Genomic DNA, 24807 nt, shown 5'->3' with positions numbered 1-24807 from the left:
AAGTCTGGTCTATACACGTGACGGACGGAGATTTAAAAAACGAGATCATCTCATTTCCAAGCTGAAACTTTTTTAACATCAATTAAGTCTAAGACTTTCTCTCTTCCTTCTTCCTCCCCTCTCTTTTCCTCGGCAACCATGGTCACTGCTATGTTGTCTGCAAGAACATCACTAGTTTCTAGTTCTCGCATGTTACGAAGACGTCTTGCCACGTCCGTAAACCCAGTACCTGAGAAAGATTGCCGTACAATCACTCCGCCATATACCAAGTTGACAGACAACCTTACAAAGGTTAAGCGAATTCTGGACGGCAGACCCCTTACCTTGGCCGAGAAGATTTTATACTCTCATCTTACCAACCCTGAAGAAACTATCCCCGTTCGCGGAGAGACTTACCTCAAGTTGTCGCCAGGTTTGTAATGCAGCTTAGTATGGCGTGATCGTTGGTCTGCTATTAACGGTTGTGGTGTATAGATCGTGTTGCTATGCAGGACGCTTCAGCTCAAATGGCTGTTCTTCAGTTTATGCTCTCCGGCATGAAGACAACTGCTGTTCCATCATCCATTCACTGCGATCACTTGATTGAAGCCTTTGCTGGTGCCGATAAAGACGTTGACACCGCCATCACCAACAACAAGGAGATCTTTGATTTCCTCGAAAGTGCCGCTAAGAAGTATGGTATCGCCTTTTGGAGACCCGGAAGTGGTAAGGATGAGGCTTCCACTGTATAATCTTGATGAACTGTATGTTGACAGTCTACTAGGTATCATTCACCAGATCGTCCTTGAGAACTATGCAGCCCCCGGTAAATTGATGTTGGGTACTGATTCACATACTCCTAATGCCGGTGGTTTGGGTATGCTTGCCATTGGTGTTGGTGGTGCTGACGCTGTCGACGCTATGGCCAATATTCCTTGGGAGTTGAAGGCTCCTAATGTCATTGGTATTAAGATGACTGGCAAGCTCAACCCTTGGACTAGCCCTAAGGACGTCATTCTCAAGCTTGCTGGTGATTTGACTGTCAGAGTAAGTACTAGCTGTCACTTAGGGATCTTATATTTTGGCGTATTCACAAACCGTTTCTTTCCATAGGGTGGTACCGGTCACATCATTGAATATTTTGGCGAAGGTACACAAACATTGTCTTGCACGGGTATGGCCACTATCTGTAACATGGGTGCTGAGGTAATGCTTTGCGATAACAATGATATCTTTTAAAAAGCACGCGATGGTTAACTAACTAAGATGCATAACGAATTTAATAGGTTGGTGCTACCACATCTGTCTTCCCTTACACTGAAAAGATGCGTGGCTACCTTGGTGCCACTGGTCGCCGTGCTGTTGCTGAGGCAGCTGACGCCCACAAAGACTTTTTGCGTGCTGACGAAGGCGCTCACTATGATAAGGTCATTGAATTGAACCTTTCGGAAATCGAGCCCCACATTAACGGACCCTTCACACCTGATTTGAGCACACCTCTTAGCAAGTTTAAGGATCTTGTCAAGGAGAAGGGATGGAAGGATGAGCTGTCTGCTGGATTGATTGGATCCTGCACAAACTCTTCCTATGAGGATATGTCACGATCTGCCTCCATCGCTAGACAAGCTGCTGCCGCTGGCATCAGCACCAAGAGCAATTTCTTGGTCACTCCTGGTTCTGAGCAGATCCGCGCTACTATCGAACGAGACGGTCAGGTCAAGGAATTTGAGAACGCTGGTGCTCAAGTTTTGGCCAACGCTTGTGGACCTTGCATTGGTCAATGGAAGCGTACGGACATTGACAAGTCCAAGCCCGAAGAAAATGCTATTTTGACATCCTTCAACCGTAACTTCCGTAGCCGAAATGACGGTAACCCCAAGACCATGAATTTCTTAGCTGCTCCTGAGATCGTCACCGCTATGACTTTCTCTGGCAAGTTGTCTTTCAACCCCATGACGGATAGTCTTCAGGACAAGAATGGACAAGATTTCCGCTTTGAACCCCCGCATGGTGATGACTTGCCTGGCCAAGGATTCGACGCTGGAAGAGCCACCTACGAACCTCCATCCCCTACGCCCACATCCGACGAAAATGTTGAGATTAAGGTTGATCCCAAGTCCAACCGTCTTCAAGTTTTGGATCCATTTGATGCATGGAACGGAGATGAGATGAAGAATTTGCGAGTTTTGGTCAAGGTGGAAGGCAAATGCACTACTGATCACATTTCTGCTGCTGGACCTTGGCTCAAGTACAAGGGTCATCTTCAAAACATCGCTGAAAACACATTGATCGGCGCTCTTAACGCCGATAATGGCAAGGTCAATGTTGTGACCGATATTACCACTGGCAAAGAAGGCAGCATTCCCGAGGTGGCAAAGAGCTACAAGTCCCAAAATCAGCCATGGCTTGTCATTGCCGATGTAAGTACATCTCATAGATTTTATGCGGTTGACGCCCCGCCGAATTTATGAGATATTTATATTAATCTTCATTGCAACTAGCACAATTATGGTGAGGGTTCAGCACGCGAGCACGCTGCTTTGCAGGTCCGTTATCTTGGATGCCCGCTTATTATTGCTCGATCGTTTGCTCGTATCCATGAAACCAACTTGAAGAAGCAAGGTGTCCTTCCATTAACATTCGCCAACGAAAACGACTATGAGAAACTCTCTGGTGGTGATGTCGTTGAGACGATCGGTGTTAAGGGGATCGCTCCTGGAAAAGCTGTGACACTGGTTGTCAAGAAGCAAGGAGGAGAGCAATTTGAAATTGAAGCTAAGCACACTATGAGCACCGATCAGATTGAATGGTTCCAAAAGGGTAGCGCTTTGAACTTGATCAAGGAAAAGGTCAATCAACTCTAGATGGCCATGTTCATAGATAACTAGAATTTTCATGCCAACCCCCAGCCAAAAAAAAGGTTTTAAGAAAATACCATTAAAAATTGCGAACAAAAGTACCACCATGATATGCGGTCAAACCTCATAAGCCACCACATTTGTCTGACCAACCTCTTCTGGCCATTTTTTTCAACCTTCACTATTGAGCTGCAGCCTTTCCACCCGGTCTTTCCCTTTAAATTATTGCTTGGATGACATCACCTCCAGCATCAGCTGTTGCGAAAGCACCATCTCCTGCTCCACCAGCGGACATTTCTGCAAATGACCCTGCTCAGATTTCGCCTCAGTGGGAATCCAATGGTGAAAAAGCTATCGAGGATGGTCCATTGTTTCGCGCAACCATAAGTCAGTTGGAGAGCAAAACGGCATCCCTCAAAGCTACGGTGAAACGAATTCTCAAAGCCGCCATCGCATCTCTAGAAGCTCAGCGAGCAAGTTTGGAGGCCGACGAAGCTTTAGTCAAGGTGCTTCGAGACACCCCAGCGCTGGAACCTCTTACCACTACCTACTTAAATCGAGCTTCTCCTTATATTCATTCACAACGTAATAGCCTTCATAATTCCATGCAAGCGCTCTTGATAGATCCGTTAAAGAAGCTTTACGAGTCCGATGTCAAGGGAGCCGAGGCCAAACGAAGGCAGTTCGAGGAAGAAAGCAAAGAATACTATGCACATCTATCTAAATATCTTAGTCTCAAGTCAGAGAAACAGAAAGCTCGCCGGCAGACTGAATACGAAAGTAGACATCTCTCTAAGCGTAAGCAATTCGGGCTGACAAGATTCGATTACCATGCGTTTATGCAAGATTTACACGGCGGACGGAAAGAAAACGAAGTTCTACGCTATCTTACTAATTATTATGAAAAGCAATACAGCTTTTATCAAACGGTGGCATCGGAATTGGGACTTAATCGAAATGAGCTGATCGAGCTACACGCAGCCATTGACGCATCTTCCAAGGAGGACAATCAATTAATTAAGGAGCGAAAAGAAAGAAGGAGTCTCCTTGAACATAAATTAAGTACTACCGACCAACCCTCACTGGAACGAGTCCCCTCCGAGCCAATGTTATCTATTGGTGTGCGAAGATCAATGGACGACAGTGATGAATCCTCACGACCCTCCGAGAATTTTTCTATAAGCGCTGGCCTGGCTGACGCAGACAAGTTTAAAGGCATAAGAGATCTAGAGCAGCATGATCGGTCTGTTCCTACAGAGACCGGCCGACGAAAGGAAGGATTTCTATTCTCCACGTCTCGACCATCGAAAAGCAACACATTTGATGTGGCATCGGTGAATTGGCACAAGTAAGTCGTACCATCACGTGAAACTTTGGTTGGATACTTGGCGAGTATTGACTGGTTATGGAAAATCATTACTCTCAGATATTGGTGTGTATTAAGTAGCGGACAATTACATGAGTACAGTAACTGGAAAAGACAGCTTGAGGCGCACAATGAACCAATCAATCTACGATTTGCTACTGTTCGAGAGGCTCGCAATGTTGATCGGAGATTCTGCTTTGAAATTATTACTCCTCAGTCTCGTAGAACCTACCAAGCAACATCTCAAGAAGACATGAACAGCTGGATAGCATGTATAAGTAATGCCATAGAAAGCCTGCTGAATGGAATGAACAGTACACTTCATTTGCAAGACCCTTCCAACGATCCTACCCAATTTGATTCGAACTCTCCATCAGCAAAGCAAAAACCGTTGGGTCGTTCTTTAAGCGGAGCTATTAAGAACGGGTTTGCCACCAATACCCGAGAAAAATACATGCGACGAATTAATGCTGCATCCCAGTCTACGGCTGAAGTCTTTGATGCCATAGGTGGTATACTGAGTCCAACAGAACGTAACCGACGATCATTTCACACCGCTTTTGGATTTAGCAATCTTGGCAGTGGTGGTAGCCATACAGCATCAGGCCCTTCCGCTGTCTTCGGCACTGGGACTTCCCTTGTGGACCAAACAGAGAATCATGATAGCTCAAGGTTATTGGCTTACCTCCGGGAAAATTCGTCTAATCTCAACTGCGCAGACTGCGGAACAAAGAATCCGGAATGGTGCTCTATCAATTTGGGAATTCTGCTATGCATTGGTAAGTATTTGTCACAGTGGGTTACCTGCATGCAAACAATCATAGGGTCTAACTTGATTTTTTTTTCCCTCTCCTCTATCGGCAGAATGTTCCGGCATTCATCGAAGTCTTGGCACACATGTGTCCAAAGTTCGCTCACTCACACTTGACCGAACCTCCTATACACCTGATATCGTGGAGTTGCTACAGGCCATTGGAAACGACAGATCCAATCGGATCTGGGAAGCCCTCCTATCGGACGACGCCACTGATAAACCTCGTAAACCATCTAGCAACGATTCAAGAGAAGTGAAGCAAAAGTTTATCACAGCAAAATATATGGATAAAGCGTTTGTCAATAAGACCATCCTCAACGCAAACGATGCTACGGAACTCCTTTTCTCCGGCGTAGACGAAGATAATACAATGGCTGTTGTTCAAGCTATTTCACTTGGAGCGAACATCAATGCTAAACGAACTGGTGGATCTCGGGCATGGTCACAAAGAACTTCCATTTCATCGTTTGGCTCGGATAGTCATGACGGAAAGAGTGACGCCGGTAGGCAGCATCCTGTCTCATTGGAGCAGAGCTTAATGTCTGTCAAACTTGGACCAGACGATCGAAGCCTTCCTGTGACCATACCGATAGCCAACACCAGCACTACACTTAATATGGCCTTCTCGGCAAGTGATAATGATCCATATGAAAATATGAACCCCAGTATCCCACACTACGCTCTGCACTTGGCCCTTCAACACCCTCATTCCATTAAAGAAAGCTTTGATGCAGGAATCGCTCAACCTACGCCACGAGAATTTTCTTTCCCTATTGCCGAGTTGTTACTACAGAACGGTGCTGACCCTGCCCTCCTCGACACCGAGACTGGCCATACTCTAGCAGAGCTGATTTCATATGGTGAATCTGTATCAGATGATGCCATATTGTACATCAGCGGCAAGAGCCAAGCAAGAGGACAATCTTCCATTCTACGCACCACCACACCGGCGTCATTATCTGGTCCAGGCAACAGCTTAACCAGTGCCCCAGCAAGTTCATCCAACCTCAGATTAAATATTCAGATACCATCCGTTTCCATCACACCTGATAGCCAGTCGTCTTTCGGTGCGATCTCACCACCTAGGTCACCTGCATCTTCCACATGAAAAAGAAAGTTGCTCTAGCCAAATAGTTATACCACCCCATGTCTTAATTTGCCCTCCTTCAATAGCTAATTTTCATTATGTTTTGTCGCTTATTTAACCTATCTAACCATGTTCTTGTGTACACTGCATTGTGTCTCTGGTCCGAGACATTTTTTATTTACTGTATGAAGACAAATTATTTTTCTCTTTTCTAATTCTACCCCCACGAGTACTTATTTTACCCCGAATTGAATAATGTTTAAACAAACGTAAGGCAACCAGTGCCTTGCGTTCTGTGACTTTTTATTTGGTTTTACAAGAAGTAGTAGTGTTCAAGATGCCGCCGATACACCTGAATACAAGCTATACTTTGATATAGTGGGATCGAGAATAGAAAGTTATTCCTTTGCACAATGGTTTTTGGATAAAGGAATCAAAAAACCGTAGGAAGGAAAGAAAAAAATTAAATTATGGCGGGAGGGAGAAGGACATTGTCAGACTGGCTGGGATACAGCAAGAACTGAACTGATCGTATGAGATTGTAAATGTGAAGGAGTAGAGTGGTGTTGGATTGTTATGCAGTTGAGCTGATTAATATAAACGAGAAGATTAACGAGGGTGAGCAATAAAAGTACGACATTGGGACGAATTGTTGAAAATCGTTTGTTGGAGTAATCTGGCTTTATAATATGCCAGAATCCTTCAATGCGTTTTGTAAAATGGTTTCCTTGATTGCCGCAAACACAAGTCGTATATTGGATGTATCGGTTGCTTGGGTTAAGCTACAGCAGAAACAGCAATGGGTCAACATTCATCCACTTGTCCAGTACATGTTGAGTATATACTTACTGCGGGTAGATGTTGAGTTTGGCTCGATTGACTTGGCTGAACCGCCACAAGATATACTTTGCAGCCTTGTTAACGTCCGAGCCGCCTGAATAATCGGGAAAGTAACGTTCCAGTGGTATCTTGGCCAATTTGGATTTGAAAACGTCCACTTTGTTCAAGAACAAAATGATGGACGTTCGGACAAACCACCGACTATTTATGACTGATTCAAAGAGGACGAGACTCTCTTGCATACGGTTCTACAAAAGTTCAAAGCGTATATGGTTAGACATCTTATTGCATTTTACCGATTGTTGAAGTAGTTTACCTGGCCAGACTCCTCCAACAAGACTTGATCATATTCACTTAATGCGACACAAAAAATTATTGATGTGACTGATTCAAAGCAGTGAATCCATTTCTTGCGTTCTGATCGCTGACCTCCGACGTCAAACATACTAGGTAACATTTGATGTCCATTAAAACGAAGTGTATGCCTTGGTGAATAAAGTAAAATCAACTTACTGAATGTTCAACTGTCCCATGTTGAATCTGGTTTCCGTTATACCAGTTGTCTTTTGTCGAGCTCTCAAGACATCTGATACGTTTGGTATATAGTCTGCTTGGCCGATTCGTGTCACCTCCCCAAAAAAGCTGTAAGAAATGTGATAATTAGAGCGTGCAACATTAAGGATTCCGTCAATGTTTATAAATTAAAAAAAAAGCTTACTATGGAGCCGAGTCCATCAAGTAAAAGTCACTGCCTCCTCGGTCGAGCAGCCTAGGCACAACTGAATCTGCCCATATACTGTTGATCGCGGCAACAACTTCTGGGTTAAGTGACGATGTGAGTTCAGTAGGAACTGTGTATTCTAGAACCCTGTTTCCGAGCTCCTGCATAATGAAGTTGTATAAGAATGACGCTCATGAAGAGTGTTCATAGTAAGGAGATGAGTTCATACCACATTCTTGGGGTTTTCAAACTCCAAGCCAAATTTCATGACCCCGTATACCAAGGCCTGCGCTGATTCTATCAGATTTTTGTATACAGTGATGCGCCAAGGGTACAATTCCTCGTTGGAATAACCATTTTGGTGAATGATTTTCATTTGTTTTACGATAGTTGATTTTCCAGATTCGCCACTTCCTGCAATATGAGTAAATATTACGGCATAAATATGTACTGTGCTGTCAATTGCATTTTACAATCATCGATAGCTTGCATAGGTTAGCTCTACTTGCCTAACAATAATATCTTGCATTCTCGTTTCATTCGTCGGCTGTCCTCCTCGATTTTTTTATCGATGTTATTGCTTCGTTGACGATCTTCCTTCTCATCTGCGGATAGGCAAAGCCCCATGTTTGCCAAAGGAATTCAGGTAAAATGTCAAAAAAGTTGGTTGAAGTGATGCAGAAATTGTCTTTCTTGTACAAGTTGAAAGGATGTACTGGAAGATTTTCGATCGAATTGTCAATGATCCTTTCTTCCTTGACTGTTGCTATTTTGCGTTATTAATTATAACCGTAGACTGAATCAAAAAAACCAGCACTAAGAGTAGTGTTGCTACCAAAGGAGTAGGGCTGAAAGAGACCGACAGGTAATATCGAACAGTTTTTGTCCGGTGTGATGATTAAAATTGAAAAAAGAACGGTTGACGGTGTTGCCCAGTGCCGTGGACGAGGTCTGAATATGGAATCGCAAGTAATCACCGAAAATTGCTTGCGTCATCAATTTCGGCTGTTATGTTCAGGTTGGCATTTGTTTTGAAGTCACTCTCTCGCATTCCCCCCTCTACGAAAATGTCCCTCGCCAACACTTTCTACAACACTCTTGTCAAGAAGAACTCAGTGTTCGTTGCCACCATCTTTGCTTCTGCATTCGCTTTCGAGGTTGCTTTCGACACCACTTCCACCAGAGTTTGGGATAGCCTTAACAAGGGAGTAAGTACTCAATTGGTTATTTTTTTATTCCGTCTTGGAGTAATATATTTTTTCCAACACGTTTGGAGGCGCAAGCGAGAATCAAACCAATCGAATTAAGTCAAGCCGAAGCAACTTTGTATGATGTTACAATGCGATTCTATAGACGATCAACATACCTCATCCGTTCACCTTTTACTGCACCATCCTTTCACCATTCTGCTCATTGTTATTGTTTTACACGAATCAACACTTACTAACTCGTCTCTTTTCGCATCAACAGAAGCAATGGAAGGACATCAAGGACAAGTATGTCCAATAGAGAGTTTTTAGTGCACTCTTTTAGATACACAACCTCCTCAAAAAATGACCTTTATTCGCGAATATACAACTTCCAAGCCCTCAGTCCGATATCTCAGCATTTAAAGATGTGGACAAAATGCACATAATAAATTTAGAGAGTGACAATATTCCATATTGCGGGTTTTTATAGCAACTATGCCATTTTGGATGATAATTGCTTGATCATAGGGAAGTAATAGGCGAAAAATATCTTTATACAATAAGCTGAATCTAGGTATTGCGCAACATGTTTATGTGCACGTCAACTTATTTCGGACCATCAAGAAGCAAAGACTTTGTCGAGGATCTTGGCTGTGATGTCTTTGTAGCAAGCTGCGAACGGGCTGTCGGGTTTACTGACAACCACCGGCTTGCCTTGGTCAGAGAGGTCACAAATGTCAGCATGAAGTGGAATATCGCCTAAGAAAGGGATACCCATGTCTTGTGCTTTTCTCATGGCCCCACCATCTCCGAAAATATGACTTTCGTGGTTGCAATTTGGACAAATAAAGAGCGCCATATTCTGTACAATGCCTAGGATCTATAAAGGATACCGTTATATTAGGTTATCGAATTCGTGTACACTCGCATATGAATGATCCGATATGTTAATAGTACTTACTGGAACATCCACTTTTTTAAACATGTTGGTACCCTTGACCACATCAATAAGGGCAATATCTTGAGGTGTCGAAACAATTACAGCCCCTAAGAAAAAATGAGTCAGCCAAGGTTTGTATGTTACAGTTCTTCAAACACTTCAAGTAGCTTACCGTCTAAGATCACTTGTTGCGTTATTGTTAATTGGACATCGCCAGTGCCGGGTGGCATGTCAATGACCAACAAGTCAAGTCCATCCCATTCAACCTGATGAAGTAGCTGTTGCAAAGCCTTCATGACCATAAGTCCTCGCCAAACTACCGGTGCCTCCTTGTCCACAAGGAATCCCATGGACATGCATTTAACACCATAGTTGGTGAGTGGAATAAGATTATCGCCGTGTTCAGTCAATTCAGGTTCTCCCTTCAAATTCATCAAAGTTGGTATTGACGGTCCAAAAATATCTGCATCCAAAATACCAACTTTCTTTTTCATACTAGCAGCAGCAAGTGCGATATTCACTGAATCGACCTGCCATTAGATTACACGTTTGACCTCCTCATTTGACAGGCTGTTTCTTACCGGCAGTGGTAGATTTCCCAACACCTCCTTTGCCAGACGCCACGGCTATGATATGCTTTATACCCGGTAACGATCGCTTTTGTGGGAGCCCTCTTTGAGCTCTTGGTATGGTTGGTGCATTTCCTTTCGCATCGATAGCTGCAATTTTTCGCGGTTTCCCAGGAAGACCCTGTTAAAGTTGGAACAAGACGAGTGAGTAAAGGTCAGCGTTGAGGTACTTTTGAGGGCAAGAGCGTCTGTCGACCTACCAATGGGTTTTCATGGTACATGGCGCGAGTAGAAGAAAACAGGCGCGCACTTCTGCCGACATTGAGGCTTTTTAAAACGGCCACAGATCGCAACATTGCACAGAGAGATAAACAGTAAATGTCACAGCGAGCCATCGCCATGCTTTGGAAATAATGCCAGTGGTTGGCATTCGAAAAAGTTGTGACTGCCTAATTAGCCCAGCTTTGGATCACCTTCTCTTTCATTTGAATCCTGCTCTTGCAGACAACAGCGATTAAACATCAGTGTGTTCAATTGGAGGATTGAGATTATCATACATTGAAATAATTGGCCTTGATTACAATGTAAGTGCCGTACCAGCAAAATTCGTCGTATTAGTGAGATGAGGTTGGATGCTAATGACGCCATTTTACCGAGTGCAAAACGATAGATTGATAGCATACACATAAATAGATTTGTAGTAGCAAAAACTCTCCATAAAATTGACGGTCGTCTGTTTGCTCTAGTGAAGCTGATCTGTATCTTTGCCAAGGCATGTGGATTGAGAGCTGTGGCGGGCAAAATTCAGATGTGACTGCTAACTCAGGCACATACTGCAGATGTGGAAATGAGACAAGCCAACCAAGCTACTGCAACTCCACTACCCTTTATTCATCGGTGAAGGTTAATCGTGATAGCTACCTTCACGCCATGGACGTTGATGTTCAAGGACCCGATCTAGCAGTCGGTTCCGCCTCGTTATACAGCCTTCTCCCTGCAACTTATCGTCCCATTGTCCTCTTTTGCATTGGCTTATGGGGCTGGGCTTTCAATCTATTCATTTTGCAAAGATGTCACATCGACACGGCATCTTTACTTGGAATAAGTCATAACGACAAGTCAAGAAATATATATACTCCACTCTTTAACATCGCTACTCTTCTTACCACCATCGTCGCCATCAACTTATGGGCCTTCTGGAAGTTTGTGTTGGGTGCGGCCACCTCAACCAACGTTACTCGCAGCTGGCTGCCCTTGATGTGTTACGTACTATGTTCTCTTATTGTATTTTGGCCTGGCCATGTATTTTATTACAAGGAGCGCCACAGATTCTCAAGGTGATTAGCTGTTTTCTGACAGGAATGAGGTTTTAAGTAACATGGATTAGACTAATCCCTATTTTATTTTTTTTACCGCATTGGATAAGATCGATGCTCCGACTATTTTCATTTAATGTACTTGCAACAGTCTATTTCTCAGACGTTGTCTTGGCTGATATCATGACCAGCTTTGCCAATGTATTCGGTGATCTGTGGGCAACGGGGTGCGCTCTCATCGTCAACAAGGGCATAGTGGATTATCTCGTTGTAGAGCATCAAAGTGGATGTTATCGAGACATTATGGGCCCTGTGATGACCAGGTACGTATTAGCACGATATTATTATATAAGTCTTTGAAAAAAAACCATACTAACACCATCTTGCACTAGTCTTCCTTATATCATTCGATTTAAACAATGCATCTTCGAATACCTAGAATCAGACCGCAAGACTCAGCGACACCTACTTAATGCTTGTAAATATGCATCTGCATTCCCGGTAATAATGTTATCAGCAACGCAAAAAATTGCTGCCAAAAGGATTGACGAATTTGGAGACCTTCCGGATACTTGGTGGATAGGCGATACAGGCTTATTTCGTTTATGGTCAGTATCAAAGTATTTTAAACTTTACATGCGGCAGTGATAAGTGGCTCACTATTTCTTGCCATCTAGGATGTTCTTTGTCTTCATCAATTCGACGTACTCCTTCATTTGGGATGTATCCATGGATTGGAATCTCGTGTCCTTGACCTTTACCGCCAATGACTCTGTCGGCCAAGCCAATGGAATCGCCAGCCATTCACCACGCCGATCAACGACACCAATTCCAACTTCATTATTTAGAGAAATCAAGGTGTTCATATCATCCTTATTTTCTCCCACAGTCCATCAACCACCCTTACTCCGGTTTCGACGGCACCTTCATTTTTCACATCGAATTTTGTATGTCGGTGCTATGCTGATTGACTTTGTACTCCGTACAACCTGGAGTCTGAAACTAAGCTCTCATTTGTCTATCAAGCAACTTGAAGGCAGCATTATCATCATGGAATTTCTTGAAATCTTCAGAAGATGGATTTGGGTATTTTTCAGACTTGAAAGCGAATGGGTGAAGCGTTCACAGGTCATACTTCCACGCATCAATGAAGATATTGAAGAGTTTGAGCTGATGATGCCAAAGGACGGAAACCACGACTGATCCATCGGAATTGCAAAAAAATGTTAGCCATAGATTTTTTTTTTCATCACGGGAAATAAAAAAAAAAATATCATAGATCTCCATTCAAATAACTTACACATTCTCGTCCACAATGGTTCATCCAACAAACAAAATGACATATGGCGAACGTGCTGCCAAGCACCCCAATGCTTGCGCTAAAAGACTTCTCAGCCTTATGGAAAAAAAGAAGACCAATCTTTCATTGGCTCTTGATGTCACCACGAAAAAGGAATTGCTAGACATCGCTGACAAAGTTGGACCTTACCTCTGCCTTCTCAAGGTCAGTAGAATATGCTGATTAACGCACAATTGTATCTTATTATCTTTTTTACACAATCGCTGATGCGCTTGTTCCAGACTCATATTGACATTGTGGATGACTTTGATCAAGATTTGATCGAGCAGCTGTTGGTATTGGCGAAGAAGCATGATTTTATGATCTTCGAGGACCGAAAGTTTGCAGACATTGGCAACACCGTCAAACATCAATATGGCAACGGAATCTATCGCATCGCCTCTTGGTCTGATATCACGAATGCCCATGGTGTTCCTGGAGAAGGAATCATTACTGGGTTGAAGGAAGTCGGTCTTCCATTGGGTCGTGGTCTACTTCTTCTCGCAGAGATGTCAAGCAAGGGTGCTTTGACCTATGGTGAATACACCACTCAGACTATCGAAATGGCCCGAAGGAACCAAGATTTCGTCATGGGATTCATCACTCAGCGTTGCATTAATGAGCACCCCGACGAAGACTTCATCGCCATGTCTCCTGGTATTGGTCTTGATGTTACTGGAGATGGACTTGGCCAACAATATCGCACACCTCGACAAGTCATCGTTGAAAGTGGATGTGATTTGATTATCGTTGGTCGCGGTATCTACGGTAAGGGTCGTGATGTCCAAGCAGAAGGTCGCCGTTACCAGGAAGCTGGCTGGTCTGCTTATCAGGAGAGAATCAGCCAATAAGTGCTGCTACGTCGAAAAATACATTTCTTTCATTTACATTAAATGCATTAAAAACCCCATTACATATCCACTACATTTTTTTTTTGCCAACGATTATGCCTATGTTCTGAGCTACCTCAGCAGCGCAATATATTTAATAATGTCTAACACTGTCTACGTACCCTTGAATGGACCAGGGATTCAGACTATTTACACAATTCTTTAGACGAGCTAACAAAATACGGGACTTTCTAAGCAGATTTAAGGAGCGATCAAGACACGAATGGTGTTGGTGTTGCCGAGACCACCCTTCCAGCCTTGGACGATGACAATGGGCTCGTTGGAGCGCAACAAACCATTCTTCTTACCCTGCTCAATACCGTGTCGGATACGAGCTTCAACATCGATTTGCCAGTTGGCATCCTTATCGCCTCTGTAGACGAATGGGAAGATACCACGGTGAAGATGTGATTGACGGGCAGTTTGCTCATTGCGGGTGACGAGGATGATGGGCATGGATGGGCGGTATTTGGAGACATATCGGGCAGTGCTACCAGAGGTAGAGAGGACAATGATAGCGCCAGCGTTTTGTTCCATGGCAGCAGCGACAGCAGCAGAGCCAATGGTCTCGGTGGTCTCAGTAGGACGGACAGCAAGGCCACGGATCTCGTTGAACAAGACGGGATATGATACAACAGACTCAGCAAGAACGCATGTAGCGGCCATGGTGGTAACAGCCTCAATGGGGTAGTTACCCTTGGCAGTTTCACCTGAAAGCATGACCAAATCAGCACCGTCAAGAACAGCATTGGCAACATCAGACACTTCAGCACGAGTAGGGCGGGGGTTGTAGGTCATGGACTCGAGCATTTGAGTGGCACAAGCAACAGGCTTTCCAGCAAGGTTGCACTTGGCAATCATCATCTTTTGGGCAATGAAGACGCGTTCGCAAGGAATTTCGATACCCATATCACCACGAGCAATCATGATACCATCAGTTTCGGCGAGAATCTCGTCGAAGTTAAGACAACCTTGATGGTTTTCGATCTTGCAGATAATCTTGATGTTTTGGCCATCTTCACCGAGGACCTTGCGGATATCCTTGACATCTTGAGCAGTACGGATGAAAGAGGCAAAGATCATATCAACGCCATTTTGGACACCAAATCGCAAGTCAGCCTTATCCTTCTCCGACAAAGCAGGCAAATCAACGGGAGTCTTGGGAAGATTGACACCCTTCTTGGAGCAGAGCTTGCCGTTGTTGATGGCACGAGCCTTGACATAGGTGTCAGCAGTCTCGAGGACCTCGAATGACAAAACACCGTCGTCAACATAGATGAGCTTGCCAACTTCAGTGACCTTGGGCAAGTTCTTGTAGTCGACATACATGTACTGTTCGTCAGAAGCTTCGGCATACTTGTCATCGGTAGTGATGATGAGTTCATGACCGGCTGAGATAGGAAGCTGCAATGCAAAACGTTAGCAGTTGTTGAGTTAAAATTTGGGGGGGCCACAATCGAAGTCTTTCATCTGAACACAGTCCCAAATGGTTTCATCTAGATAACCTGAGCGGGAAATATCTCCCCCAAGATTTCCCGCTGAACTGGCCGGCAGATCCAAAAAAAAATCCCTTGCCCCAACAAATATAGAAAGCAAACAAAAAATGGTGATAGTCTGCATACCTCAATGCCATCCTTCATCAAACCGGTTCTAATTTCAGGTCCCTTAGTATCAAGAGCAATACCAACGGGGAACTCTGGGCGCTCTATTAAAGTTGGGAAGCGGAGTCAGTGGAGTTTTCACCGTAAATTTCTTATCGATAATATAATTTTTTAAAAAAACTTACTAGCAGCAGCAGCGCGGCAGTTGTCAATAACGGACTGATGGTACTGTAAAACAGTAAAGAAAATGACAACACGTCAGCAAGATGGTCACCTTGCATTACACTCTCATAGATCTAAAGAACTTACCTCGTATGAGCCATGGGAGAAGTTAAGACGGCAGATATTCATACCAGCCTCCATCAGCTCAGTGAGCTTTTCAACACTGTTGGTCTTGGGTCCGATGGTACAGATGATAGAGGTCTTGCGAACGTCCTTGGGCTCAATGTCCACATCCATTTGGGAAACCCACTGGAGGGTGTTAGAAATAGTGCTGTTGTTGGTCATTTTTCTATGGAAACAAGTGTAAACTAAAGAGTGTGAAATCACCCGCGCAAGTTGCATAAATTTCCAAATTGTTGCCAGTCACATTTCCATGATCAAAAACATCATTCGATTTGATGTCGTCAGCTTCAAACCAGTATGCGCTCCCGTAATTGAGTGTCAATATTTTGAAATATTTTACGTTTTTAATGAGCCCACATTGATAGCTTGTAGTGTACTATACCCGGATACAAATCTGTCTCATTTCTCTAGCCGAAACTATCATTCAATTTTTGATACCAAGTTACCTTCAACTCACTTGCCAATCAATAATGCGTTCACCATATTTGGATCACCGAGAAAAAGAAACTTGAAAATTGGGCATTCTTCTTTGTCCCATGACCCTCCGAAAAATTTATCCGTAGGAATCAACCGCCGTCATACGCAGCCCTAAATGACCTGAACCGCAGCACAGCTTTCTTCCTTGGATCATGATCTGGATCAATCGACCACCATTTATCGGTATCAACGACACAACGCTGTACGAATATCAATGTTTTGGTGAAGTGGCCAAAGAATGATCAGCCTCAATGTTCCATAGACGGACACGATATCATCGATCTCCTCCACGTCCTCTCAAAATGGAAAGTGTTTGCCGGTGTAAAATGTAACGCCAGCAGCAATGGCATATCGGACATGGTCACGAGGCATGTAAACGAAGAAACAATTTGGTTTTCTAGCGTTGTGGCACTCAGGTAAGTACCTTGAAAGGTAGCGAATACATCTCCCATGTGCTCTGTTGTAGGTTCGTAGCACAATTTTGCTATATTTGCCAAACGCACATTGCCTTCCATAACGGAATACATGTGCTCAGCGTTTTTCATGCTTCAGAGTCGAACGTTCCTTTCAGCATATTACGTGATTTCTTACTCCACGCTAATTGACTTTGGCTCTAATCTCCAATTATAGGGTGTATACGTCCTGGTACTGAGCATTTGTTGTCTGCTGGCTTCCTTCGCAATGGCTCCGTTTTATCCAATAGGATTTCTTCCTCCAGCCCGGCTGCAATCTCGAAAATGAAATTGACCGTTCCCGGCCGGGTCTGTGGAGTTGGATGCCAAAAAATCTTCAAACCACATGCGACTGGCTTTGATTTATTATCCTGATAGTAACCCAGCAAATCATGTTGTGGGAACCACATGCCCTTTATCGTGAAAACGTCTGTATCAGTAACACCCATCCATGTCGATTGAAAGGAGCGTGTTTGTTTGCAATTCTTCATATAAGAGGTGGGATGCAGAAGAGATCTCCACTAGGTGTGATGTTGTGGGTGACCAGGAAACGGAAAGCACGGATGTAACCGCATCATTCACTTGATGACCCCCCATTTGGTCAGTCAGTCGAACTTAAACCTGTATGGGTAAAGGTATAGGTAAAAGGGGAAATACAGGCTTGCAAACACGGTTCGATACTAGTTCTGTCAGATAAAACTCCACCGCAGTTATCCAAAACTTCTATGCTTCTGAACGTTCAATGCTTCGGTTAATTTCATGAGGAGGGTCTTTTCTATGGAACGTTTTCTTGTGCATAAATCATCGCATTATGTCATGTGGATAGTCAACTCAGCCACGATTCTACAAGGTATGCCAGAGGTGTACCAACTAGCGTGTTTGTCCCAGCTAACGTGTATGGACCCATCACTATGCCCATTGGTCTGCGAGATAAGGCTGCTTGCTTACAGGCCTGGATGATTGGAATAAAATGATGAGTGCACATTTTCTAAATAGATAAATGGAGAGGCAGGGTATCTTATGAGGGTATAACTCTGATGAGAGTACATTTTCTTTTCTGTTCGGGTATCATAAAGATAATAAAATGATTATCCATATTTGAGTACGTGGATTGCGGGGGGCCATTTTCCAACTAACAACAATTTTATCACACAAGATCGCATGATTTGAGTGCCTTGCAACAAAGCTGCGCAAAAAGCCTCATTTGTGATTAAACTCTTTTCCCGTTCGCATATAAAGAAAACTCCATCTTGACTCATTTTTCGTCCCTCAACCCTTCTTGGTTGATTTTTTTTTATCTCTCTCGCTTGTCTTCCATTTCAACTTCTACGTTATTCTTCCATTTTTCTATTATCTTTTGATTGGCTATATTGAAACTATAGGTGCGGCATCCATCTTTTTTAAATAATGACCATCCCTTTTGCCAACTACTCCATTGGTGCTTTTATACAGCAAGTATTCGGGTCTTCAGCTCCTCAGCCGTCAGACCAGCAAGCTCTCTATCCTCGAATTGTAAACTTACCTTCCAACACTATGGGCCCTTCCACTCTTGACCACTCTGCATACCCTGAAGATATGGATGACCAGCGCTTGGATTATTCAAGTATCACCTCACCTCATATCGAAATCACTCCAGCTCATCATGCAGGGTATATGAACTTTATGCCTGCACATGGCCATTCCGACTCCGAACCTTTGGCTACATCGCGTGCTTATCTGAGCAGCTTCTATCTTTCTGAAAACTCCTACCCTGATTCCTACAGCTCTATCAGTGAGGCCAGTTTTACCGAGACACCACACAATGCTGCTTATAATGACAATGGGAGTTATTTGCACGCCGCTATGCAGCAACATTACCAAGACATGTCAGAAACAGGTAATGGACTCATTTCCAGACAACCCAACTATATATTTGCACGTTGCTAATCAACCCCCGCCTTTTTCCAGTGGATGGAAATTTTTGCCAGCAAGAAGCTTTCTTTGGCGATGACTTCAACTTTGCCGACGTTCTTGGTGGAAAAGATGACGTACCATCACCCTTTAACGCACACTTGATCCCTCCAAGTGATTTCCAACCCGAGCCTCAGGTTAAATCAAGTCGCTCTCTATTGTCAGCGTTGTTTCCAGCCACATCAGGTGGTACAATGGCCAATACTAGCCCAATGTCGGAGTGTTCCTCGCATCTTTCAGCCTCGTCACCGCAATTCAGTGATTTTACTGCTTCCACATTTAGTAGCCCGGCTCAGCCATCCCTTTCGCCTGCCACAATATCAACATCCCTCGAACGCAGTGGATATTCCTTGACCCGCGCTGGTTCGTCCGGAAAGATCCGCAAACCATCGCCCGACCTCTACTCATACGCTGACCAATATGGCAAACGTCGATACAAATGCAAAGACTGTGATTATACCTCTGCTCGGCCGAACAATTTACGCGAACATCAAGGACGCCATAACCCTAACCGGCCCAAGCCTTGGCAGTGTCGCATATGTGATCGTGCCTTTCCTAGAAAGAATGACTGCAAAAGACACTTTGTTAAGGTCCACATGAAGATGAATGAAGAAGATAACCCTGTACAATATGCTTTCCTTCAGGAACAACTTCGTCAATCTATAGAGCCTCGTTTCCAACCGCGTTCTCGTCCTCAAGGCTAACATCTGTTACCTACGGCGATGCCATCGATATCCCCTCTCTACCATTGGTCCAATCGCATACGCTAACCCTATGATACCAATGGTTACTACTTGTATAATTCTGTCTGTTGATAACTCGTTTCCATTTGATTTTTCCCTCTTTTACTTTTTTCTTGTAAATACTTAGATAGGGGTCCTTTTTGCTTTTTTCCCCCCCAGATGACCGAATGCGGTTCATATGTACTGTATCTATTAGCTCTCTTATTTTACTGGGCCAGTCTATGGCGCTACAATTATGAGACGAATAAATCCTATGAAATCCAGCCGAAAACTTCCTTGATTGCATCAGAGTCAATGATAACAGCCAAAGAAGGTTCTACAAGGAAAGCATCAATAAGCAAGATCACGCACGCCAAATTGGAAATTTCCAGCCATTTCCAGCCACACTCCACTGGCTGAGTTTCTTTTTATCAATCCTCCCCATTGATTGCGTGGACCTTTTTGTATTATTCACTTCGATCTCTTTATACACCATGTGGACGCAAGCCTTTAAACTTGGAGTCCCAATGAACAAGCTGGACGACGGCGATAAGCTACTACTCCCTGCATCGGCGCTAGAAAGTTTATTGTCCCAATCGTCTGCTAATGCCTTTGAATATGGCAACATGACTAATGCATCCAATGACATAAGCCAAACCTCAGGCCTGCCGTCTCCGATCACATTTGAGATCCGCAATGTCAAGGCAAGAAATCTCACTTATGGAGGAGTAAAGGAATTCTCGGCGGAAGAAGGATTGGTGCATATGCCGCTGTGGATGCAACGATCGCTGAATCTGGAGACAGGGGATACCATTGCTTTACGGTTGAAGGAACTTCCAAAGGGCCAATGGGCAAGGCTACGGCCCATTTCAGCTGACTACAAAGAGATTATGGATTATCGAGCCGCCCTCGAATCGTACTTGAGAGCAAATTACAACACTTTGACAGCCGGCGAAATACTCAACATCAAGTACGGTAGTAACCGTTACGAATTCTTGGTCGACGACCTCAAGCCGGAGAAAGCTGTATGCGTTACAGATACAGATATAGAGATTGATATTGAGCCCCTTGAACAAGGCACTACTTTGGCTCATGACAGAAATCCCCAGACATCCAGTATTTTGGCATCGTCACAGGCTACCGACCAACCTCTTAATCTCGGACAATCAATTGACGGACAAGCTGCGGCGGATCAATACGTGTATTTCCACCTCAAATTGGACGGTGTGAATTCAGACTTGGAGTTAGTTTTATTAACAACACAGGGCAATACTGGTAAGTAGCGATGTAGTATGGTCGGCTATGGAGTCAATGTATTTCTAATTGTTTTCTTTTGGCATACTCCACAGACATAGTCGCGGACACTGAAAAGAAACCTGTGCTTTCTTTTCACGAATGGTCAGATTTGACGTCAAAGGAAGAAAAATCCATTACAATCCGGGCAAGTGAATTACAGGCAAAAGACACGCTGTACATAGGTGTTCATGGAGCAGATCCTGATGCGGATTCGAAATTCAAGCTCAGTCTACGACCGGCATTACATACAAGTAGCAATCAAATGGAAGTAGACAAAAATACAGAAGACAGTGTTGAATGCGAGAATTGCGGGTCTTGGGTACCCCAAAGGACGTTGCCACTCCACGAACGGTTTTGTTTTAGGAATAATGTTCGATGTCCCTGGGGGTGTGGAGCCGTGTTCAAGAAAGGCAGCGAAGAACTGGATAACCATTGGCACTGCGACAAGTGCGATTACTGCGGCGTAGTTGCGGATAAACCTAAGCACCAAGCCTACTTCCATCAAGAACGAGAGTGTGTATGTGGCGAATTCAAGTGTGACTCCATTATTGATTTATCCAAACATCGAAGAACGGAATGTTACCAAAAGTTGATCATTTGTCGGTTTTGCCATGTAAGTATTGCGCTAAAAACCTCCCATTTATTTTTGAGCATTTGGCACTAACCACTTGTTTTTATTCAGAACCTTGTTCCGCAGGAAGGTGCACCGAGTACCGCTCACGACAAGCTTTTAGGGCTTCACGGGCACGAAAGCTACTGTGGCTCACGAACGATCGAATGCCAAAAATGCCATAAGCAGATACCCATCAAAGATATCCAAGTCCATGCTAAGGTTCATCAAATAGAAAGACAGGCAAGAACGCTACCACCGCACTGTAGCAATGTAAACTGTGTGCGTCCTGCTGCGAACAATGTATTGAAGCTATGCCAAAATTGTTTCGGTCCATTCTGGGTCTCCTCCAACGACCCCGGAAATATCAAATTAATCCAAAGGGTGGCACGCAAGTATCACTCGCAGCTCACATCTGGTTGTGGAAGGATGTCGTGCAAGAATAAGGTATGTTTGTCTACGATTTAACCGATAAGTTGGTAACGATCTAATCGAGCGCATCCACAGTTTTGTGCCACGGCAACCGGGGAAACAAAAGACCCAACTGAGGCTGCGCAAATCCTCATACCACTGATTCAGTCTTTGCAACAACAGCTCAGCTCCAAGACTTCTCAACCTATCCTTTACTTGTGTGTTGACGACAGCACCGCTCATATTCGTTCATTGGGTGAAACTTTGTACAACATGGTCAAACAGCGATATGATCTGAATTGGTGCATCAAAGCTGTGCAGACTGAGAAAGATGACCTACACAAGGCGAAAGCTTGGGTTGAAAACAATGCTCCTTTACCTAGATAGTGGATAGTCGCTCATAGACATGTATGTAGAATTTAATAAGGATAATGTATAAAATCAATTTCAACATACCAATAGGATGAACAAACAAAAATTCCCATTTGTTATGTAACAGAAATGTGTTCAACAATTATGGATATCTTCCAGTAGCATAGATTCTAAGAGAGACATGACATTTGATGGGCTAAAGGCGTGAACATGCTGCTTACAACAGGCTATTCCTCAGCTCGTGCAATGACAGCGGCTCGATCGCCTTTCATCCCAAAATTGGAGATTTGAAAATACCCATTTCATTGAAGAAGTTCAAAGTCAGCGTGATTGCAGCCGTTTCGTTGTGAAGTCAATACCAGACCCTTCCCTTCTCCACTCTTCAACAGCCTGAATGCGACCAAGGAGCTATTCATTGTTGCACGAACGGCAGCAAGCTCAGGATTTGGACGAGGCTTTTGAGCTCGACGGGCCAGGCGAATTGGAGCCTTATGATTCCCATGAACTCGATACTTTTTTGCATCACTCTACTTCGCCTCAATCAGACGACGATGAAAGATCAGGCGATGAACAAGATTTGTTGCCCGGTGCTCATCATCGTGATCCATCCACTGTCTCGCTCTTTTCACTCGACTCCATACCCATGATCCCTCTGTCGCTAAGTCAAGCTCGAGGACCTGATCTGCAAAAAAAAGTCTCGTTAGTCAATGGTCTCGCTCTTGTTATTGGCTCTATGATTGGAAGTGGTCTCTTCAGTTCTCCAGGTAGGAGAATCATTTTCATATGACAAATTCTCGGCAAATCAACTTGTTTGTGCTAATGCATCTATTGTTCCCGGTAGGCCCTGTCCTTGAATCAGTAGGGGCCCCAGGCACCTCCCTGGTCGTATGGCTTGTATCTGGCATTATTGCCATGGTTGGTGCTCTTTGCTACGCAGAGTTAGGCTCTATGCTTCCGATGAATGGTGGAGAGACAGTTTATTTGAACAGAGCATTTGGAAGCCTGGTATCGTTTGTGTTCGAGTTTGTCAACATTTTCGTTCAAAAGGTGCGTTCATCTTCACCTTGTTCATGGCACTTGATGGACACATATCTGATGCTATTGTTTTGACTGCATTTAATCCAGCCTGGAAGCGTGGCCATCGTTAGTGTCATCTTTGGCGAATACGTCTCCCGAATCGTCTTTCACACTTACTTCTTTTCTACGCCACACGACTCGGACGCTGCAGCTGAACTTGCCGACTCCGTCATTCCTCCGTATTTACCAAAGTTAATCGCTATGCTATGCGTTGTACTAGTGTCTGTCATCAATGCCCTGTCCGTCAAAGCGGGAATACGAGCCCAGGATATTCTCACTGTACTCAAAGTTCTTGCTGCAACTGTCATTGCTATTGTTGGGCTGGTTATTTTGGCAAGAGATGGTAGTCGAGGAAGTCACAGTTTTGACGGTGACTTATTTGCTGGGTACAATGAAGTGTCCTTTGGTCAATATACACTAGCACTTTACTCAGGTAATTACAGGAGAAAAATGGCGGAGCATTACATATTGCATTCTTACCTCTCTGCATCTTTAGGTCTTTGGGCTTACGATGGCTGGAATAACCTCAATTATGTTAGCGGAGAAATGAAAGACCCAAATAGAGATCTTCCTAGGGTCATCTTCATTGGTATACCAACAGTCATTATGTTCTATTTATTCTCAAATATTGCTTATTTGGCCGTGCTACCCTCTAACGTCGTTGCGCATACCAACACCGTCGCTATGGACTTTGGAAAGAAGTTGTTTGGGACCGCAGGAGGAATTTTATTTGCCTTATGTGTTGCTCTTTCCTGCTTCGGGGTAAGCATTTTATGATGATCATCAGTCTCTGGCGAAGGATGTTTCGTTTTTCCCTAACGTCATACTAACAATTTGACAGACGGCCAACGCTACCGTCTTTACTAGCTCAAGAATTGTCTTTGTGTCGGCAAAACAGGGCCATATACCAGCATTCTTCGGTAAAGTCAGCTCAAAACGACAGACACCTCAGACAGCTATCGTTCTCTTGGCTATTTTGTCCATGATCATGATCATTCCCGGCTCTTTCAAAACGCTCGTCAATTTCTATTCTGTTTGCGCCTGGCTGTTCTATTTTTTGGCCGTACTTGCCCTGATTGTATTGCGTTTCAAGGAACCAGAACTCAAGCGTCCCTACAAGGTGTGGCTCTCGACTCCAGTCTTGTTCTGTATAGTAGCTCTGTTTCTATTCGTGATGCCGTTTGTGGAGGCGCCGATGGAAAGTTTTGCTGCATTAGGCTTCACTGCTCTTGCTATACCATTCTGGCTTGTTCGCGTCAAATATGGGGAGCAAGTTGGACAATTTTGGGATGGTAAGCTATATTCGCTGAATTGCGTATCCATTATGGAGGTATGTTGACGTTTGGGCTTTTACAGGACTTGTTTCGAAATTAAACTGCCAGAAGCGATGTGGTTGCCTCCCATGGCACCGTATTATTTTCTGGAAGCGTGGAGGCGAGGGTTACGAGAGGCAGCATATGATGGCCGAGGTTGACGACGTCTGAAAGAGACTGTATTTCCTCAAACCACTGTATCATATTGTATAAATAGATACGAACCTATTAACGTTCGTGATATCAGCAGAAAGCGCACCTGCTGAACGTAG

General features: G+C 44.0%; 11 protein-coding genes across 11 annotated transcripts; 8 read left to right on the top strand and 3 right to left on the bottom strand.

The window, feature by feature from the left end:
* The first annotated feature begins 4 nt into the window (after window positions 1–4).
* K450DRAFT_252345 (uncharacterized protein) lies at window positions 5–2957 on the top strand. The gene is made up of 5 exons (XM_051590869.1): window positions 5–705; window positions 764–1026; window positions 1093–1185; window positions 1266–2399; window positions 2481–2957. The coding sequence occupies exons 1-5, from the start codon at window positions 486–488 to the stop codon at window positions 2841–2843; spliced, it is 2073 nt and encodes a 690-aa protein (XP_051442425.1). The 5' UTR covers window positions 5–485; the 3' UTR covers window positions 2844–2957.
* On the top strand, window positions 2958–6383 carry K450DRAFT_252342 (uncharacterized protein). The gene is made up of 3 exons (XM_051590868.1): window positions 2958–4185; window positions 4264–4982; window positions 5068–6383. Exons 1-3 carry the CDS (start codon window positions 3071–3073, stop codon window positions 6123–6125), a joined length of 2892 nt encoding a protein of 963 aa, XP_051442424.1. The 5' UTR covers window positions 2958–3070; the 3' UTR covers window positions 6126–6383.
* Window position 6384: 1 nt separating this feature from the next.
* Window positions 6385–8394, bottom strand: K450DRAFT_252339 (uncharacterized protein). Its single transcript, XM_051590867.1, has 8 exons — window positions 8175–8394; window positions 7895–8079; window positions 7663–7826; window positions 7458–7586; window positions 7261–7390; window positions 6954–7192; window positions 6656–6886; window positions 6385–6587 (listed from the first exon to the last, which is right to left on the bottom strand). Exons 1-7 carry the CDS (start codon window positions 8290–8292, stop codon window positions 6787–6789), a joined length of 1065 nt encoding a protein of 354 aa, XP_051442423.1. The 5' UTR covers window positions 8293–8394; the 3' UTR covers window positions 6385–6587; window positions 6656–6786.
* A 296-nt stretch (window positions 8395–8690) lies between these two features.
* K450DRAFT_252332 (uncharacterized protein) lies at window positions 8691–9324 on the top strand. The gene is made up of 2 exons (XM_051590866.1): window positions 8691–8873; window positions 9136–9324. The coding sequence occupies exons 1-2, from the start codon at window positions 8733–8735 to the stop codon at window positions 9172–9174; spliced, it is 180 nt and encodes a 59-aa protein (XP_051442422.1). The 5' UTR covers window positions 8691–8732; the 3' UTR covers window positions 9175–9324.
* K450DRAFT_252327 (uncharacterized protein) lies at window positions 9224–10904 on the bottom strand. Its single transcript, XM_051590865.1, has 5 exons — window positions 10625–10904; window positions 10377–10545; window positions 9968–10315; window positions 9817–9902; window positions 9224–9735 (listed from the first exon to the last, which is right to left on the bottom strand). The coding sequence occupies exons 1-5, from the start codon at window positions 10763–10765 to the stop codon at window positions 9475–9477; spliced, it is 1005 nt and encodes a 334-aa protein (XP_051442421.1). The 5' UTR covers window positions 10766–10904; the 3' UTR covers window positions 9224–9474.
* Window positions 10905–11227: 323 nt separating this feature from the next.
* K450DRAFT_252325 (uncharacterized protein) lies at window positions 11228–13100 on the top strand. The gene is made up of 4 exons (XM_051590864.1): window positions 11228–11701; window positions 11791–12003; window positions 12073–12288; window positions 12358–13100. Exons 1-4 carry the CDS (start codon window positions 11295–11297, stop codon window positions 12881–12883), a joined length of 1362 nt encoding a protein of 453 aa, XP_051442420.1. The 5' UTR covers window positions 11228–11294; the 3' UTR covers window positions 12884–13100.
* Window positions 13040–14071, top strand: K450DRAFT_252324 (uncharacterized protein). Its single transcript, XM_051590863.1, has one exon. The coding sequence runs from the start codon at window positions 13196–13198 to the stop codon at window positions 13868–13870; it is 675 nt and encodes a 224-aa protein (XP_051442419.1). The 5' UTR covers window positions 13040–13195; the 3' UTR covers window positions 13871–14071.
* K450DRAFT_252319 (uncharacterized protein) lies at window positions 13991–16034 on the bottom strand. Its single transcript, XM_051590862.1, has 4 exons — window positions 15820–16034; window positions 15696–15738; window positions 15532–15614; window positions 13991–15313 (listed from the first exon to the last, which is right to left on the bottom strand). The coding sequence occupies exons 1-4, from the start codon at window positions 16015–16017 to the stop codon at window positions 14111–14113; spliced, it is 1527 nt and encodes a 508-aa protein (XP_051442418.1). The 5' UTR covers window positions 16018–16034; the 3' UTR covers window positions 13991–14110.
* A 1999-nt stretch (window positions 16035–18033) lies between these two features.
* K450DRAFT_252311 (uncharacterized protein) lies at window positions 18034–19744 on the top strand. The gene is made up of 2 exons (XM_051590861.1): window positions 18034–18660; window positions 18732–19744. The coding sequence occupies exons 1-2, from the start codon at window positions 18192–18194 to the stop codon at window positions 19436–19438; spliced, it is 1176 nt and encodes a 391-aa protein (XP_051442417.1). The 5' UTR covers window positions 18034–18191; the 3' UTR covers window positions 19439–19744.
* Window positions 19745–20130: 386 nt separating this feature from the next.
* K450DRAFT_159284 (uncharacterized protein) lies at window positions 20131–20517 on the top strand (the record flags this gene model as incomplete). The annotated part of the gene is made up of 1 exon (XM_051583996.1): window positions 20131–20517. A coding segment is annotated over one exon (387 nt), but the record flags the coding sequence as incomplete, so codon positions are not given.
* A 1972-nt stretch (window positions 20518–22489) lies between these two features.
* On the top strand, window positions 22490–24785 carry K450DRAFT_191300 (uncharacterized protein). Its single transcript, XM_051584452.1, has 5 exons — window positions 22490–22909; window positions 22987–23192; window positions 23271–23655; window positions 23719–23984; window positions 24064–24785. Exons 1-5 carry the CDS (start codon window positions 22540–22542, stop codon window positions 24559–24561), a joined length of 1725 nt encoding a protein of 574 aa, XP_051442415.1. The 5' UTR covers window positions 22490–22539; the 3' UTR covers window positions 24562–24785.
* Window positions 24786–24807: the final 22 nt, after the last annotated feature.

Source organism: Umbelopsis ramanniana (genome assembly GCF_025399195.1).
Source record: "Umbelopsis ramanniana AG unplaced genomic scaffold K450scaffold_50, whole genome shotgun sequence".
Lineage (NCBI taxonomy): Eukaryota > Fungi > Mucoromycota > Umbelopsidomycetes > Umbelopsidales > Umbelopsidaceae > Umbelopsis > Umbelopsis ramanniana.
This window is presented reverse-complemented; position numbering and strand designations above follow the sequence as displayed.

Coding starts and splice junctions, on each gene's coding strand:
- K450DRAFT_252332 (XM_051590866.1), top strand. CDS start 8,733: ATGTCCCTCGCCAACACTTTCTACAACACTCTTGTCAAGAAGAACTCA. Junction 8,874..9,135: donor GGGATAGCCTTAACAAGGGA/GTAAGTACTCAA, acceptor TCGCATCAACAG/AAGCAATGGAAGGACATCAA.
- K450DRAFT_191300 (XM_051584452.1), top strand. CDS start 22,540: ATGCGACCAAGGAGCTATTCATTGTTGCACGAACGGCAGCAAGCTCAG. Junction 22,910..22,986: donor TGGTCTCTTCAGTTCTCCAG/GTAGGAGAATCA, acceptor TGTTCCCGGTAG/GCCCTGTCCTTGAATCAGTA. Junction 23,985..24,063: donor TTGCTCTTTCCTGCTTCGGG/GTAAGCATTTTA, acceptor ACAATTTGACAG/ACGGCCAACGCTACCGTCTT.
- K450DRAFT_252327 (XM_051590865.1), bottom strand. CDS start 10,765: ATGGCGATGGCTCGCTGTGACATTTACTGTTTATCTCTCTGTGCAATG. Junction 10,546..10,624: donor TGTACCATGAAAACCCATTG/GTAGGTCGACAG, acceptor CAACTTTAACAG/GGTCTTCCTGGGAAACCGCG. Junction 9,736..9,816: donor TTAAAAAAGTGGATGTTCCA/GTAAGTACTATT, acceptor TATCCTTTATAG/ATCCTAGGCATTGTACAGAA.
- K450DRAFT_252324 (XM_051590863.1), top strand. CDS start 13,196: ATGCTGATTAACGCACAATTGTATCTTATTATCTTTTTTACACAATCG.
- K450DRAFT_252345 (XM_051590869.1), top strand. CDS start 486: ATGCAGGACGCTTCAGCTCAAATGGCTGTTCTTCAGTTTATGCTCTCC. Junction 1,186..1,265: donor TCTGTAACATGGGTGCTGAG/GTAATGCTTTGC, acceptor CGAATTTAATAG/GTTGGTGCTACCACATCTGT. Junction 2,400..2,480: donor CATGGCTTGTCATTGCCGAT/GTAAGTACATCT, acceptor CATTGCAACTAG/CACAATTATGGTGAGGGTTC.
- K450DRAFT_252311 (XM_051590861.1), top strand. CDS start 18,192: ATGACCATCCCTTTTGCCAACTACTCCATTGGTGCTTTTATACAGCAA. Junction 18,661..18,731: donor CCAAGACATGTCAGAAACAG/GTAATGGACTCA, acceptor GCCTTTTTCCAG/TGGATGGAAATTTTTGCCAG.
- K450DRAFT_252342 (XM_051590868.1), top strand. CDS start 3,071: ATGACATCACCTCCAGCATCAGCTGTTGCGAAAGCACCATCTCCTGCT. Junction 4,186..4,263: donor GCATCGGTGAATTGGCACAA/GTAAGTCGTACC, acceptor CATTACTCTCAG/ATATTGGTGTGTATTAAGTA. Junction 4,983..5,067: donor GGGAATTCTGCTATGCATTG/GTAAGTATTTGT, acceptor CTCTATCGGCAG/AATGTTCCGGCATTCATCGA.
- K450DRAFT_252325 (XM_051590864.1), top strand. CDS start 11,295: ATGGACGTTGATGTTCAAGGACCCGATCTAGCAGTCGGTTCCGCCTCG. Junction 12,004..12,072: donor ATGGGCCCTGTGATGACCAG/GTACGTATTAGC, acceptor ATCTTGCACTAG/TCTTCCTTATATCATTCGAT. Junction 12,289..12,357: donor ACAGGCTTATTTCGTTTATG/GTCAGTATCAAA, acceptor CTTGCCATCTAG/GATGTTCTTTGTCTTCATCA.
- K450DRAFT_252319 (XM_051590862.1), bottom strand. CDS start 16,017: ATGACCAACAACAGCACTATTTCTAACACCCTCCAGTGGGTTTCCCAA. Junction 15,615..15,695: donor CTGCCGCGCTGCTGCTGCTA/GTAAGTTTTTTT, acceptor CAACTTTAATAG/AGCGCCCAGAGTTCCCCGTT. Junction 15,314..15,531: donor TGATGAAGGATGGCATTGAG/GTATGCAGACTA, acceptor TTTGCATTGCAG/CTTCCTATCTCAGCCGGTCA.
- K450DRAFT_252339 (XM_051590867.1), bottom strand. CDS start 8,292: ATGGGGCTTTGCCTATCCGCAGATGAGAAGGAAGATCGTCAACGAAGC. Junction 7,587..7,662: donor TTGATGGACTCGGCTCCATA/GTAAGCTTTTTT, acceptor CATTTCTTACAG/CTTTTTTGGGGAGGTGACAC. Junction 7,193..7,260: donor TGTTGGAGGAGTCTGGCCAG/GTAAACTACTTC, acceptor GAACTTTTGTAG/AACCGTATGCAAGAGAGTCT.